Source organism: Gavialis gangeticus, unplaced genomic scaffold (assembly GCF_001723915.1).
Source record: "Gavialis gangeticus isolate Ggan-Ray unplaced genomic scaffold, GavGan_comp1, whole genome shotgun sequence".
Classification (NCBI taxonomy): Eukaryota; Metazoa; Chordata; order Crocodylia; family Gavialidae; genus Gavialis; species Gavialis gangeticus.
This window is the reverse complement of record NW_017729031.1, coordinates 52,834,231-52,849,574: the sequence shown is the minus strand read 5'-3', so window position 1 is coordinate 52,849,574 and position 15,344 is coordinate 52,834,231. Positions and strand designations below refer to the sequence as shown.

Sequence of the window (15,344 nt, the reverse complement as noted above, 5' to 3'; positions counted from 1 at the left end):
GCACAGGTTGGAGAAGTGTGCAGAACAGAATAGGATGCAATTCAACAAGAGCAAATGCAAAGTGCTTCACCTAAGGAGAAGGAATTACCAACACACTTACAGACTGGGGGATGACCTTCTCAGCAGCACTGTCGCAGAAAGGGATCTTGGAGTCGCAGTTGGCTCCAAGATGAACATGAATTGTCAGTATGATCAAGTGATCAGTAAAGCTAACCGCGCTTTATCATGCATTAGCAGATGCAACACAAACAGTCCAGGGAGGTGATAATTCCCCTCACACAGCACTGGTGAGGCTGCAGCTGGCCTACTGCATCCAGTTTTGGGTACCGTACTTCAAGATGGATGTGGATAACCTTGAGAGGGTCCAGAGGAGGGCCACTCGTATCATTAGGGGCCTGCAGGTAAGGCCCTACAGGGAGAGATTAAGGGATCTGAATCCCTTCAGTCTCCACAAGAGAAGACTGAGAAGTGAACTTGTGGCCACCTACAAATTCATTTGCGGGGGAGGGGAGGGAGGCAGCAAGGGATAGGAGATGCTCTGTTTACCAGGGCACCCCTTGAAGTAACTAGAAATGATGGCCATAAACTGATAGAGAGCAGATGCAGGTTAGACATCAGGAAGAACTTCTTTATGGTAAGGATTGCCAGAATCTGGAATGGGCTTCCAAGGGTGGTGGTGCTCTCCCCTACCTTTAAGAGGAGACTGAACAAGCACTTGGCTGGGGTCATATGACCCCAGCGCTCTTTCCTGCCTGAGGCAGGGGGTCAGACTTGATAATCTGCTGAGGTCTCTTCCGACCCTAATGTCTATGAAACTATGAAGCCTCTAGAGTTTAAATCTTCTGTGTTTTCCTATCCAAAAATGAAGGCAGGTTTGCTAGCAGCCACTTACTTGGTTAAAATAAAACAAACTTTTGTTTTTGGTATTTAAGTCATGTTAAAGAGATTTATTTTTTTCTATGCTCACGGATCTATTTTGAGCTTATTCTAAAGGAGTTGCCACTCTAATGCTCATAGGCAGGCACAAAGACAACAGAAACATGAAGAAACTCATTTGGACTGGAATCAGTTAGAAAGGAACTGACAGTGTTAGAGCCATGTTGTGGTCATGAAGGTCCAGGAATTATGCAAGAGGCAAGGATATTTTGCGGGTGATATGTTTTACTGGACCAACTGTATAGTTAGAATAAAGTTAGCAAGCTTTCAATTGCAAATTCTTACCACCTGAAAGCTTGACTACCTTTATCCCAGCTATATATTTGGTCTAACAAAAGATATCACTCCCAAAAAATCTTTTCCTCTCTCTCAGAAAGGAATCATACTTTGAATAGCTAAGGTACATACTTTTTTGGATATGTAGGATTTGTTTCTGTGTAAAACAGAGCTGGCCAACTGGTGACCTGCATGTGGCCCACAAGGCTCCAACCCAGACACTACCATGACTCCCTTTACTTATGCTGCAGCAGCAGCCAGAGGTTCCAGGTTCCCCTTCTCATCCCCAGCTTTTGCATCCTGCACTGCCCCCTCCCCACCCACCCAGGCAGGCCAGGGTTGGGGAGCCCACAGCCCCGGGAGTTAGACACAGCTAGGGGCCTACACACAGCACTCTGGGAGGGAAGCGAGGGAGAAGCAGTGTGCTCACATGCATGGTTCAGAGGCCCACATCACAGGAAGTGGTACACACTAAGGCAGTGGGCAACTGGGGAAGCACAGGGCCCATACTAGTTGGGCCACCAGCAGTTTTACATAACACTGGTATAAAATATCCTCTCTGACATACAGTAGCCAGGGATTTCAAATCACAGATGTCCTCTACCTGCTCCTTGAGGATATCCCTGTTTTTTTAAGGACAAAAATATCCTCCCTCCCCTGAGAAACAGCCTGATTCTATTCCCCTTCTTGACCTCATATTCTTAGATTAGACCACTGCTGTATCAGGCAGGTTAAACAGTGGTTAGAACAGCTATGTAAGAAGTCCTCACTGAATGTCCTGGAAAAAAGTTCCATACTTTTTTACAAAACACATAGTTAAACTTATGGAATTCATTGCCACAGAAGGTGGTGGAGGCAGATAACACAGGTTCAGAAAGGGACTGGATAAATTCATGTATGATAACTCTGTTAATGGCTTTTAAACAGAATGGTTGAAGATGCTTCCTCTGGCATCCCTAAACCAATAATGGTGGTTCCCAGGGAGGATACTAAATAGGGAATAGATGACTCTAGAGATACCCAGGTCAGTGTTCTCCCTCTAGCATCTATTTCTGCCACTGTTGAAGACTGAATACTAAGATAGATAGACAGACCACTGGTCTGACCCAGTATGGTGAGTCTTATGTTTGTAAAGTTAAACGTTGGGGAAAACAAACAGCTAGCTGACTCCCTGCCCCTGGGGCAGGGGGCTGGACTTTATGAACTTCAGGGTCCCTTCCAGCCCTAACCTCTATGAAATCTATGAAACGGTTGAAAAGCACACCATGTCTCAAAAGAGAAATAATTGGTCTGACAATAGAATTGCAGTATATTACAACAAGACTGCATTCACCTTCTTGCATATATATTTTAAACCTATCTATTTTTCCAAATCCAGTGCATTAGAATGTCCAGAACAAGTTTCTATAGTAGAATCTCATTAACTCCCACTAGTGACTAAGTCAGTCACTGCAGACTGTTTACTTGGTAATTTGGAAACTGTAATCTTAAAAGACCAAAAAAGCATCTCCAGGCATAGTTTGCTCACTTATCTTGAAAGCCACAAAAGTAAAAATAATGACATTTTGATAATATAAGACATCAATAGGGCACATGGCTATTAAAATCTTCATTAAAGAGACTAATTTTTTTTGCATCCAAATCATACAGCGTGCAGATCAGTACATTGCAATTAACAAGATTTTCTGTATTTAATTTTAGCACTGGCTTCTGATAACACAGCTAACGTTTGGCTTCTTGGGGCTTATGGTTAGTCAACAAACAAAAACTCATCCTACATCAAAGCTGACTCCATGAAACGTTTGCGAGAGAATTATGAGAAAGTAGAAACAAAGGGGGATAAATCATTGTCTTTTAGCTGGTAAGTATCTTAACCTCTACATTTCTTAATACATACACAATGCCAACTTACCTTTAGGAGTATACATTCCTTGTTGCATGGAACCTCCAGGTTCAAAAACAGGAGCTTTAAAATCAGCCACAGCTGACAACACTGATTCAAAGCTTAAACTTCCTGGAATAATGCCACTTTTGGGATTTGGGTTTTCTGGAATGTGATTGTTAAGTTAAGAAAAGCAACAAATTGCTATTAAGGACTATTTACTAGCAGAAGCACAGCATATCATTTTATCTAATATTTTAATAAATTTGTATCTAGGAGGCTGAATTTTCACAATGCTTCATTTCTACCACAAGAGGTCTGTATTCTACAGCAGTTCCACAGCAATGACATGTCTTGCTGAACTCAATCAAACATTTTGGGTATAATTCTAATTCACTTACATTGCTCCAACTGTCATGTGCTTATTAAGAAGTTCCATACTAAAAATATAGGCAACTACAAATAGTCATAAATATATCGTTAAACTTTCTTATCTTAATACTGCTAAGGTCACAGGAAGTTTCCAGAAGGAAAAACTACAAGCAACCTCACACTACTGATTAGAAATGCATACAAAACAAAGTTTGGAGATTTCTTTATATACATTCTTACACATTCAGGTGATGATTATCACTTTTGTTTTACTAGTAATAATAGTAACCATATATTTTGTGTTTAGGACTAAACAAGAGAAAAGCTAGCAGATGACTGAATTCTAATGCTCCCTGCAAGTTTTTTACCTAGATTGACCATATCTCATTTTCTGGTATTAGTCCCAGGAGAAAAAAAAACCTCATTTGCTGATCACCCTCTTTCAGCAGCTCCAGAAATCATAAGGGCAGCTCTGCTTTAGCTGTTTTGTTTTAACCACTTATTTGGTCTATCAAGCAGTAGGCATAAGATTTAAGAAAAAACTGAGACATGCAAGCTGACTAACCAAAAGGCTGATCTGCCCCATGAATCAAGAGGCATGGAAGGGATGGAAGATTGAAATTTGGCATTAAAAGCCACAAAGCAGAATGCTGATGAAGCACAACTAGAGAAAGACAGAAAAAGATATCCTGATGGTTCTCTTTTAAGCATACAATAAAACACAAATGCCCATTTGTGCTAAGACCTCAAATAAAGGATATTGAAGGAGATGATTTACAATTTATGTGAAAGAAAAGTGGGGAACAGAGTGCCTGAAAAATGCAGAGAGAGGGAAACCTGTGAATTTTGCTTAAAAATTGTCTGTACAACAATGGAGGTGGATTAGAACTAGAAATGAATCTGGAAGAGTGACAAAAAATTAGATTAAAAATGATTCAATAATTTCAGCTTAGTTTCACATCTTTTATTGTTGTAAAGTTCAATCAAGCCTTCCCATCTTTAACTTTTGCCCGTGTAAAACAATAATAAATAATGAAATAATTCCTAGCTCTTAGAATAGTGCTTTTATCAGCAGACAGTGAGTCTGTTAACAAGGAAGGTTGGTATCAGAAGAGATGCATACTGCCCCTTTTACAGACAGGATAACTAAGGCCCCCTCTACACATGCAGGTAAAGGAGCAATTTAATCTAATGCATGATTCACACATGCATGGCAGGAGGTGCAATTGTGGGATTGCCATTAAATCCCATTGTGCCTTATTGCCAGTGCAAGAGGAAGCCCTACCTCAGGCTTCCCCTGCACTGGCAAGAAGCAAGCTCCCGCAGCTGGGAGCCTCATACACTCCAGTTGAGGTGCTCCCAGCTGCAGGGGTATAATCGAAGCAACCCCAAAGCAGGGAAATCCCAATCCCCTGATGCATGAAACCCCCAGGGCAGGAGGATCGCCGCTGCAGTGATCTCCCCACCCTGGCAGTGCAGGAAACCTTTGGGACCAGATATCCCCAGTGTCCATGGGTTTCCCACACCCCTGAGCCCTCAGGATCGAAGCTGCCTCAGTCTCAAAGGCCGGGGGGTTTCTGCTGGGCAACGTGTATCCCTGGAGCTGGGAGCCCTGTCAGCTAATGGGGGAAACCCTGCTGCACATGCAAATTAAAGCTCAAGAGCTACAGATAATACACATTTTTTAGGTATAACTTTACAGCTAGTTGAAGCTTTTTATTTTGTGATGGCTACTTTGCATATGTGGCTCGTCTCCAGGTAACTGTACTATTAACCAGTTAATTGCATAATACCTGTAAGCTATAGAGGGGCCTAAGGCACAGAGAAGCAATGTCTACAATTGGATTGTATTATTCTTTAGCGCAGCAAACACATCCATCTTACTTGCATGCAAAGTATTAAGTAGACTGAGGTCTTGGAAAGGTAATAGTAAAATAACCAACAAATAACAGGTTTTTTATTGTTTGTTTTTTTTAGCTATCTGAACAAAGGAAACACACTATATTCCAGAAACGCAGCATGGAGTTCAATCTTCGTGTAAAGTTTTTTTTAACGTAACCAAATATATAGTGTCCCACTCAAGTCCCTGGGGATTTTAAAATTTGATTCAGGTTTGCTATCTTTAATCTTTAAATCAAAAGCTAAGAGCAGGAGAACTGTGATGCCATCTTTTGGCATTACAACAGTACTCACAGACCCTGGACAGCTTTGTAGTGCTACAAATAAATGTGTATCCAAGGCCAGAAGTTCCAACCCAGAAGCCCCCATTTTCCTACATTCTAAACAAACAGATAGGTTGACACAATCCTTGCCTCAAATCCAAAGGCTCTGTCTGTTTTGTTTTCATTTTAAGAGAGGTTTTGTAAATAATGCAGTATTTTATATTGAAAACATCTAAAAATTATTGCGAAGTTTCACAACTTATTTTCCCATGCACTAGCAAGGAAGACTGCAGTACTATGAGAGAATTTCAAGGTTTCAAAAGAACACCACAAATCTATGTTACCTTTGCACAGCTCTAAAAACAAGGCTATTATTGTCAATTACATAAATCAAGTTTAAATTTATTAATGGACGCCAAGGATATGAGATCTAGTAATGAGCTATGAGTCCTGTCATTCATACAAAGTTGGGCAACCATCTCTGCTCTGAGGATCTCGTCATCAGTCATTCCTAAAACAATAAAAATAAAATTAAATATCTGAGGAAAAAAGGTAGATACAGGTAAATGTTTTATTTAATTACATAGGTAATGTTTTAACTTACTAAAATTTAACTAGAAATGTAAGGCTCAACAATTTGATATTCAAATAAATAAACAGGTAAATAAATAAATAATTTCTAAGCTTAAACTGTAGACCTTTTCATTGTTTTTTCTATTTATAAGGTATCTAAAACTTAATAGATTTATTTAAAATTGTTCTAAAGAGTTTTGTAATAACTGTTCATTGAATTATCACCATATATGTGCTGTTTGGAAAACAGCCCACTGAACAGGTAATACACAGCAACTTTTTCAAAGTGTCACAAAATATGGTAACAAACAAAGCTCAACAAAACAGAATAGGATGAATCAGTAATCACACTAATCAAGATCTGTAGTAATCACAGGATCAAATCTCATAAGTACCAGTGAACATGGTTAACTTTATGCAAAAGTAGTACGCATATTTACAGAATCACAACATATAAGAACTAACAACTGTGGAATGTGGAATGCTTTGTAGTTTGAGAAGACAATGCATCAAAAATAATGAAACAAACTTGAGTTCAGGATCCTGAGGAAAGGAAGGACGGAGAGCAGCAGAGTAAGGACCCTGAACTTCAGAAAAGCAGACTTCGACTCACTCAGGGAACTCACGGGCAGGATCTCCTGGGAAGCCAGTCTGAGGGGAAGAGGAGTCCAGGAGAGCTGCCTCTACTTTAAAGAAGCCTTACTGAGAGTGCAGAAAAAAAACATCCTGATGCGCAGGAAGGCTAGTAAGTATGGTAAAAGACCAGCTTGGCTCAGCAGGGAACTCTTCAGTAAACTAAAGCACAAATACAAAGCTGATAAGAAGTGGAAACCTGGACAAATAACTAGGGAGGAGTATAAGAGCACTGCTTGGGTATGTAAGGATGAAGTCAGGAAGGCCAAAGCACAATTGGAGTTGCAGCTAGCAAGGGATGTGAAGGGTAACAAGAAGGGTTTCTACAAGTATGCTGGTAGCAAGAGGAGGATCAGGGAAAGTGTGGGTCCCTTACTGAATGGGGGAGACAATCTTGTGACAGAGGATGAAGAAAAAGCTGAAGTGTTCAATGCCTTCTTTATCTCAGTCTTCACGGGCAAGGTCAGTTCCCAGACTACTGCACTGGGCAGCACAGCTTGGGGAGGTGGTGAGCAGCCCTCAGTGGTGAAAGAACGGATTAGGGACTATTTAGAAAAGATGGACATATGGGGCTGGATGGGATGCACCCAAGGGTGCTGAGGGAGTTGGCTGATGAGACTGCAGAGCCACTGGACATCATTTTTGAAAACTCATGGCAATCAGGAGAGGTCCCAGATGATTGGAAAAAAGCAAACATATTGCCCATATTTAAGAAAGGGAAAAAGGAGGATCCAGGGAACTACAGACCAGTGAGCCTCACCTCAGTCCCTGGAAAAATCACGAAGCAGATCCTCAAGGAATCCATTCCTAAGCACTTGGAGGAAGAGAAGGTAATTAAGAACAGGCAGTATGGATTCACTAAGGGCAAGTCATGCCAGACCAATCTGATTGCCTTCTATAATAAGATGACTGGCTTTGTGGACATGGGGAGACGTGTGAATGTAGTATACAGAGGTGCACCAATACATCAGTCCAATATTTGATCAGCACTGATACAAAGAAAATTGGCTGTGTCGAAAATAGGTTTGATGTGGCCAATAATTTGGCCAATACATGCCCTGTGCATGTGCCACAGTGCAGCATGTAGGGAGCGAGGAACACAGCTGGGTAGTTTGGAGAGCTGCATGCAGCTGGTAAGTCTGATGTGGTGGAAGAGGAGAGGGGAGGGAAGGAGTGTGGGGGGAGCAGATCAAGGCTATTGCGGTGAGGGAGGAAGTGGGGCCAGGGCAGGTGCTGCCCAGCCAGGGTGGGGTAGGCATGAGACGGAGCTGTGCCTCATATGGTGGATGGCTCCCACCACTGCACGCACCCCAGGAGGGCGTCAGAGGCATGTGCCCCCCAGATCTATGCATGGTGGGACAGGGCAAGGTGTGCTGCCGCTGCGCCAGGCTCTTCCTGGCAGATGCTGGGCCAGGCTGTGCTTGGGGCATGCAGTGGTGGTGGTAGGAGGAGGTGGGGTTGGAGGGCTATGGCGAATTTTGGGGTGACTTAAGCCCTCCTCCATAGCCCCCTCCCAGTGACACTATTGCCCGCCCTGAGCACAGCGCAGACCAGCCCCTACTGGGAAGAGTCCAGCACAACCCCAGCTCCAGCCCCAGCCCACAGAGGCAGCTGCCCTGCCCTGCCCTGCACAAGGACCTTCTGCCCCCAACGTCCTCCCGCACAGTGATGGAAACCACCTTCCTGCACCCCCCAGATGAACCGCTTGTGGCTCTGTCCTGCACCCTGTCCCAGCCCCACACCCTCCCTCACTGCAGGGGACTCAATCTACCTCCCCATGCCCCTTCTCTTCCCCCTCTCCCCTTCCACCACAACAGACTTAGCACCTGGGCACTGCTTTCAAGCTTCCAGGCTGGAATCAGAAATCGGATCAGTATTGACTGATATGTCTCCTTAAAAATTGGCCATCAGTATCAGCCCTAAAAATCTCTGTGCACACCTAGTGGTGTACCTTGATTTTAGCAAGACTTTTGATATGGTCTCCCACAACATTCTCGCAGGCAAGCTAAGGAAATACAGGCTGGATGAATGGACTGTAATGCGGATAGAAAATGGGCTGGAGCATTAGGCTCAAAGAACAGTAATCATTGGCTTGATGTCTAGTTGGCAGCCACTATCAAGTGGAGTACCCTGGGGCTGGTTTTGTACAATATCTTCATCAACAACCTAGAAGATGGCATAGAGTGCGCCCTCAGCAAGTTTGCAGTTGACACCAAGCTGGGGGGGAGTAGTAGATACACTGAAGGGTAGGGTACAGATTCAGAGTAACCTAGACAAATTGGAGGATCGGGCCAAAAGGAATCTCATGAGGTTTGACAAGGACAAGTGCAGAGTCCTGCACTTAGGACAGAACAATCCCATGCACCAGTACAGGCTGGGGGATGACTGGATGGGCAGCAGCTCTGCAGAAAAGGACCTGGGAGTTACAGTGGAGAAGAAGTTGAATATGAGCCAATAGTGTACCCTTGTTGCCAAGAAGGTTAACGGCATACTGGGCTGCATTAGTAGATGCGTTGCCAGTAGGTCAAAGGCAGTGATTACTCCTCTCTATTCAGCATTGGGGAGGCCACATCTGGAGTACTGTGTTCAGTTTTGGGCCCCTCACTACAGAAAGGATGTGGACAAATTGGAGAGAGTCCAGCAGAGGGTGACAAAAATGGTGATTGGGCTGGGGAACATGATTTGTGAGAAAAGACTGAGGGCCCTCGGCTTATTTAGTCTAGAAAAGAGATGTCTGAGGAGGGATTTAATAGAAGCCTTTAAGTACCTGAAGGGGAGGCTCAAAAGAGGATGGAGCTAGACCAGGAGCAGCCAATTATTTTGTTCACAGGCCATGCAGGCAGTTCTGGGGAGCTGCCACTGCACTGCTCCCCACGTCCCATCCCCACAACAGCCCACACACCACCACCAACAGAACTCAGTCCCTGGCCTGCCCTGCCTTTCTAGGCAGCTGAGGCAACAGCAGAAGCTCTTTCTGGCTGGCACTGCCACTGGCCCCAGTCCCATGGTACTGGCAGGGACCCACACACACAGCTCCAACTCTGGCCTGCCCCACACCTGCTCCAGTCTCAGCCTAGCAGAGCAGACCAGCTCCAGAGCAGCTGGAACCAGAACACAGCCCTAACCCAGCCTGTCCTGTGCCTGCTCCAGACCTCCCACCCACACTGAGCAGAGGCAGCAGCAGTGGCGGATGGGCAGAAATTGCTGCTCAAGCACCACCCGCCCCCATCCCCCACTGCTGTTGGGTGCTTCTTGTTGCAGCTGCCCAGAGCCCATACCCAGGCTGCCCTGCCACTCCCTCCACTGTCATCACTGCCGCCTTGGAGCACTGCAGAAACAATATACAGCAACATACAGCTGATTGGAGTACAGATGTTCAGCATTCAACTGCACTTGGCTTAAGTGGATACAAATATCAGAAACCCAGTATTTTCCATTAAACAATACAAATACATGTAGTTAATAAAGGAAGGTGAAAGTCACGAAAGGAAAAACAGTTCAGTCATAAATAGTCATTACAACTAAAAAGTACTGATTTTTTTTATTCAACTGGTATGAATATCCAAGCTTTAATCTGTACCCAATGCATGTAACATAACAAATCCAAACATTTATTTCAATCAGAGAAAAGAACTGACTGGATTGTAATTTAAATTCCATTTCTATCCTTAAGTTGAAGTAATTGGTGAAACTGAAACCAAATTAAAAATGATTTAATTAATAGGTTCTACCTGTATTGCTATAGGGTAGCTATTAAATGCTGAAAGATTGGAAACCAAATGCTTATAAATGCTATGTTACAGTAATATACGTATCTAAATAATTGTGATTCTTACCTAAATGTAAGCGAAGACTTAAAAGAAGGACAAGAAAAGTTAAGGCTCCTTCCAACATAGATCTCTCATGCTCTGAATCAAGAACTGTATTCTGATGTTGTGATGCCATTGTTAACAGATCCACCACCTTGAATCTAGAGAAGATGGAACCAAGTTAGAACAACTGACTGGATCCTTCAGTATTGACAGCCTGATGCTGAGGTACTGAATACGTGCAACTATCTACTTCTATTGAAGTAGCAGTCAGGATCAGGCCTTAAAGAAATACATAATAAAATAAAAGTAATACAATTTAATTAGATACAAGCCATGAAATGAAAGTTGTTTAACAGAAAAAGCACTTTTATTTTGCTACATCCAGAAGGGATTATAGTTATAACTCACTCCATATACAAAAATACCTAGCATTTATATCAATTAAATATTAAAAAAAACCAAACATCAAACAGCCTACTTTCATATCCTACTTTTCCTTCATTCAACAGAAGCAAGCAGACTTCCTGTGATTCTTAATGCTGCAGCTCTATTCATTCTTCCTAAGTGTTTGCACAGTGGGCCATGCAATATACACCAGAGATTCACAGAAGATTCAGCTCTATAGTTTCATAAACATACTGCACACCTTAGAGAGCAGTGGTTTTCAACCTTTTTCGATTTGATGTACCCCTCATTAGACTCAAGGAACCCCTCAAAAAATGCTAGCTCTTGGTTTTCGCTCATGTTTTTACTACAGAAAAATAATAGAATAGTTTTTCTGTTGCAAAGAACTCAGAAAGAAAACAACAGATCAGAATTTTTTTAACGCTATGAATTCCTATTTGAAAACTCTCGGTTTATCTTATGAATCCTATCTGTATGCCTAACAGCATTAATGCTGTGTAACTTTGGAGCAACCTTCTCAAGGCACCCTAGGTGCCATAGACTTTGATTGAGAATAAGCACCATAGAGAGACTGTTTCCAAACTGTGGGTCATGACACCAAATGGGGTCGCAGCATCAGTGGACTGGGTCACAATAACCATGCTCCCTGAGATTTTCCATGTCCCATGGGGTGCAGGGCAGCACCTGGGCTGGACCAGCTCCCTCTACGGCCCAGGAGCTGCCTCTGTGGCTCAATGGGTGGGACCGCCACACCACCATGCTGCCAAGGTGAGGCACGGCACCAGCATGGAGTTGTGCCCACACTGCTGCCGGATGAGCAGGGGGCACCTCAACTTGGCAGTCAAGGTGGCGTGGTGCTCTCTCCTTCCTGTGCTGGGTCCAGTCCACTGGGCCGTGGAGCCCCTGGGAGGAGGCCAGCTGGGTGGGGAGCCCCAAGCCTGTAGCGGGCAGCCTGCATCCGCCCCCTGCCCCCACTCCAGCAGTGCTCCACTCCAGCAGTGCTGCCTACCATGAAGAAGGGATGGGGTAAGTGTGGGGGGGAAGCGGGGCTCTGCACTCTGTTCCAGCCACAGCAGCCACTGCCTCCCATCGGTGGCAGCCAGGGCTTGGGCGCTGCTGGCAGGGAGGGAAAGAGAGGGACTAGGGGACTGTGTTACCTGGCCCTGGAGCACCTAGTGACGAGCAGACGAGCACCAGCAGACCAACAGGCTGTTGGTGGGGAGTGAGGGGCACCTGGGGTTGTGGGGGGCTGTGGGTTGGGAGTGAGGAGCCATGCTGAGAAAATGGGGTCATAAATGGGGTCACACTGAAGATAAGTTTGGGAAGCACTGCCTTAAAGAGTAAATTCAAAGCCAGTCAGGAGTGAAAAGGAGGACAAATGAAGCCACCTCACTGGAATATTCAAGGAAAACTGTGGCATGAGAGGGAATTTAGTAGGTATGCACCTTTCTCTGCTATATAATTTTAGTTAGTAATTGGTGAAGCACCAAACAATAGTGTTCATCCTGTCTTTCAACTTACCTTTCAAAAACTGATGAAATAAAGTAATCTGGGTCAAGCCTAGAAGCACAGACCTGTAAAATGAGAATACATTAATGACATTAATTGGTTGATCATGCTCTGGTAAAGAGTACCTGGGGTCACAAAAAGTATAACTTACCTGTAATAAGTAGATATCAGGATCAATCATTGAATTACAAAAATGAGACTGCACATAAGTCATTGCTTGTCCTTTAATTTGTAGACCATTCCTTACCCACATGTTACTGTGGATTTCAGAAAGGCTTGCCTAATATAAAATAACATAAAAAGGATAGGTGAAACAAATATACACAAACAGTTCAAGGAAATTCATGCATTTGGCCAAATGGCAGCTGTGTCTCAGGGCAGCAGCAACTAGTTATCCCTTATAACTCAATATGAGCAGGGATGAAATACATCAAATATTGGATGAAAACCATATAAAAACCACACCTAAATACTTAAATAGATTTAGTTTGTACCAATATATGGCATTCTTCTTCCTAGGGCAGTAATAAATGTACACACTAAGCATCATATTAAAATATAGTGCTGAATGAAACATAAGGCTTGGATTATTAAAACAATATTTTGGTATTTTTGCAAGCTATGCAAGACATGTTAGCAAGATATCCTACCTAAATTAAGATCCTTATGTTCCACTTTAGTAGTTATCTACTTTCCCTTCTGGAAAAGTAAATACCACACACAGGTCTGTAACACTGATACCATGCTTTCAGACCAGAGTACTCCATGATTCTATGTCCTGTAAAAGTACTTTAAAAACTGGGCATGCATATTAAATAAGCGGTCAATGACTAATCAACTTTTTCTCTTTCTTTCTTTCTAACTTCAGCACAAATTGGTGTTACTATACGGATTATATAAGTAGCTAAGGAATAAAAAGTTCTCAGCCAGGTCTTTGCATTATTGCCACACGCTTAATTTGTACATATGAACATCAATTGCATAAATCTGCATAAATGTCAAATGTGATCCTGATTCTGAGTGTATTTCTCACGAGAGATAAACCATCCAAGCTTATTTTACAATCTTGACAGTATCACACAATTAAATTCCTTGGCAAGTGAAGAAAAAATGTTGGTTCATGTAATCTGTCAAATCAGTATAATCTATATCAGTCAAATCAGTATAATCTAATTATTTAATCTCTGATAAACCTATGCTCTCACCTATTTTTTCTTACATTCCACAATGATGTTGTCTTCCACTTACTGTATATTTAAATATACTTAAATTATGAGGTACAGGTTAGCTCTTTATTATATTGTGCAACTAAACCATGATTGGGCGGTAAACATCAAGGGCTACAGACTGTACAAGCAGGATAGAATGGGGAGGAAAGATGGGGATGTGGCGCTCTACGTCAAAGAGCAATACATGTCCTCAGCAAACAGCACTGGGTCAGAGGAGGGGCAGACTGAAGTGCTCTGGGTTAGAATACAAGAGGGTCGGGGGGAAAGGGACTTAACGGTGGGGGTCTACTATCGACCACCCAACCAGGGGGAAGAGCTGGACTGGGAATTCTCAGGTCAGCTCGCGGAGGCAGTTAAGTCAAAAGATGTGGTCATCATGGGTCACCTAAACTACCCAGACATCTCCTGGGAGGAGCAGTCAGCCAGGTCTGACCACTCACGTACGTTCCTAGCCGAGATACATGACCCTCCACCTAACCCAGGAGGTGCACAGTCCCACCAGGGGAAATGCCTTGCTGGACCTGGTCCTGGCCACAGGCAACGACCTGGTGAGGGGGCTGCGGGTTCTCGACTACCTGGGCGATAGCGATCATCGCCCACTGTAACTCACTATCTACTGCAGGGTGTCAAAGGCCTGCAGCAAGGCAGCAGCCCTTGACTCCAAGAGGGCCGATTTCAATGAGTTAAGGAGATTAGTCCAGGAGGCACTGAGGTCCTGGGGAATAGGGGAGTTGGGAGTCCAAGACGAGCAGTCGTTCCTTAAGGAGACAATCCTCCAAGCCCAAAGGGTGACAGTCCCAACATGATTCAAAGGGGGCAAGAGTGCTCAAAAGCCCCCATGGCTAACCAAAGGCATTTAGAAACATCTGAAAGCTTAAAAGGAGGTGTACACCCAATGGAAGGGAGGGGCCATCATCAAGGAGGATGCTCCAATTGCTTGAGACTGTAGGGGGGCTGTTAGGAAGGCTAAGGCGGACACGGAACTGGGACTAACGACCCTGATCAGAGCTAACAAGTCCTGTTTTAAATACATAGGGGGTAAAAAGAAGGTACCGGGACCCCTGCAGGACATGCTTGGCAATTTGGTGAATGCACCAGATGATAAAGCTGACCTCTTTAACAAATTCTTTGCCTCCATGTTTCTGAGCAGGGACTGGGACATCCCCCACACTGGGATTCCGGATGGACTCGGGAGAGGCACAGCCAAGCCTAGGGTCAGGGAGGACATAGTCAGGGAACTTCTGATGGGGCTGGACATGTTCAAATCAGCAGCTGCAGATGAAATGGGAGGCTGTGGCGTAGACACCCACACAGTCAAATGGGTCGCCAACTAGCTGGAGGGCCGCACCCAGAAGGTGGTAGTGGATGGGTCCTTCTCAACTTGGAAGGACGTGGGCAGTGGGGTTCCGCAGGGCTCGGTCCTCGGGCCCGCACTGTTCAACATCTTCATCAGTGATTTGGACGAGGGGGTGAAAAGCACCCTGTTCAAATTTGCTGATGACACTAAGATGTGGGGGGACGTGGGCACACTAGAAGGAAGAAGCAGGCTACAATC

At 44.0% G+C, this 15,344-nt stretch overlaps 1 protein-coding gene across 1 annotated transcript in view; it reads right to left on the bottom strand.

Annotated features, from left to right (window-relative positions):
• Positions 1 to 15,344, bottom strand: part of UBR3 (ubiquitin protein ligase E3 component n-recognin 3 (putative)) — a 354,426-nt gene that overhangs the window by 234,686 nt on the left and 104,396 nt on the right. Inside the window, exons 15-19 of the mRNA XM_019522846.1 lie at positions 12,712 to 12,840; positions 12,573 to 12,625; positions 10,671 to 10,804; positions 6,054 to 6,139; positions 3,125 to 3,266 (exon numbers count right to left, since the gene is read on the bottom strand). Of these exons, the coding sequence (XP_019378391.1) occupies positions 3,125 to 3,266; positions 6,054 to 6,139; positions 10,671 to 10,804; positions 12,573 to 12,625; positions 12,712 to 12,840 (544 nt within the window). The remainder of the gene's footprint in view (positions 1 to 3,124; positions 3,267 to 6,053; positions 6,140 to 10,670; positions 10,805 to 12,572; positions 12,626 to 12,711; positions 12,841 to 15,344) is intronic.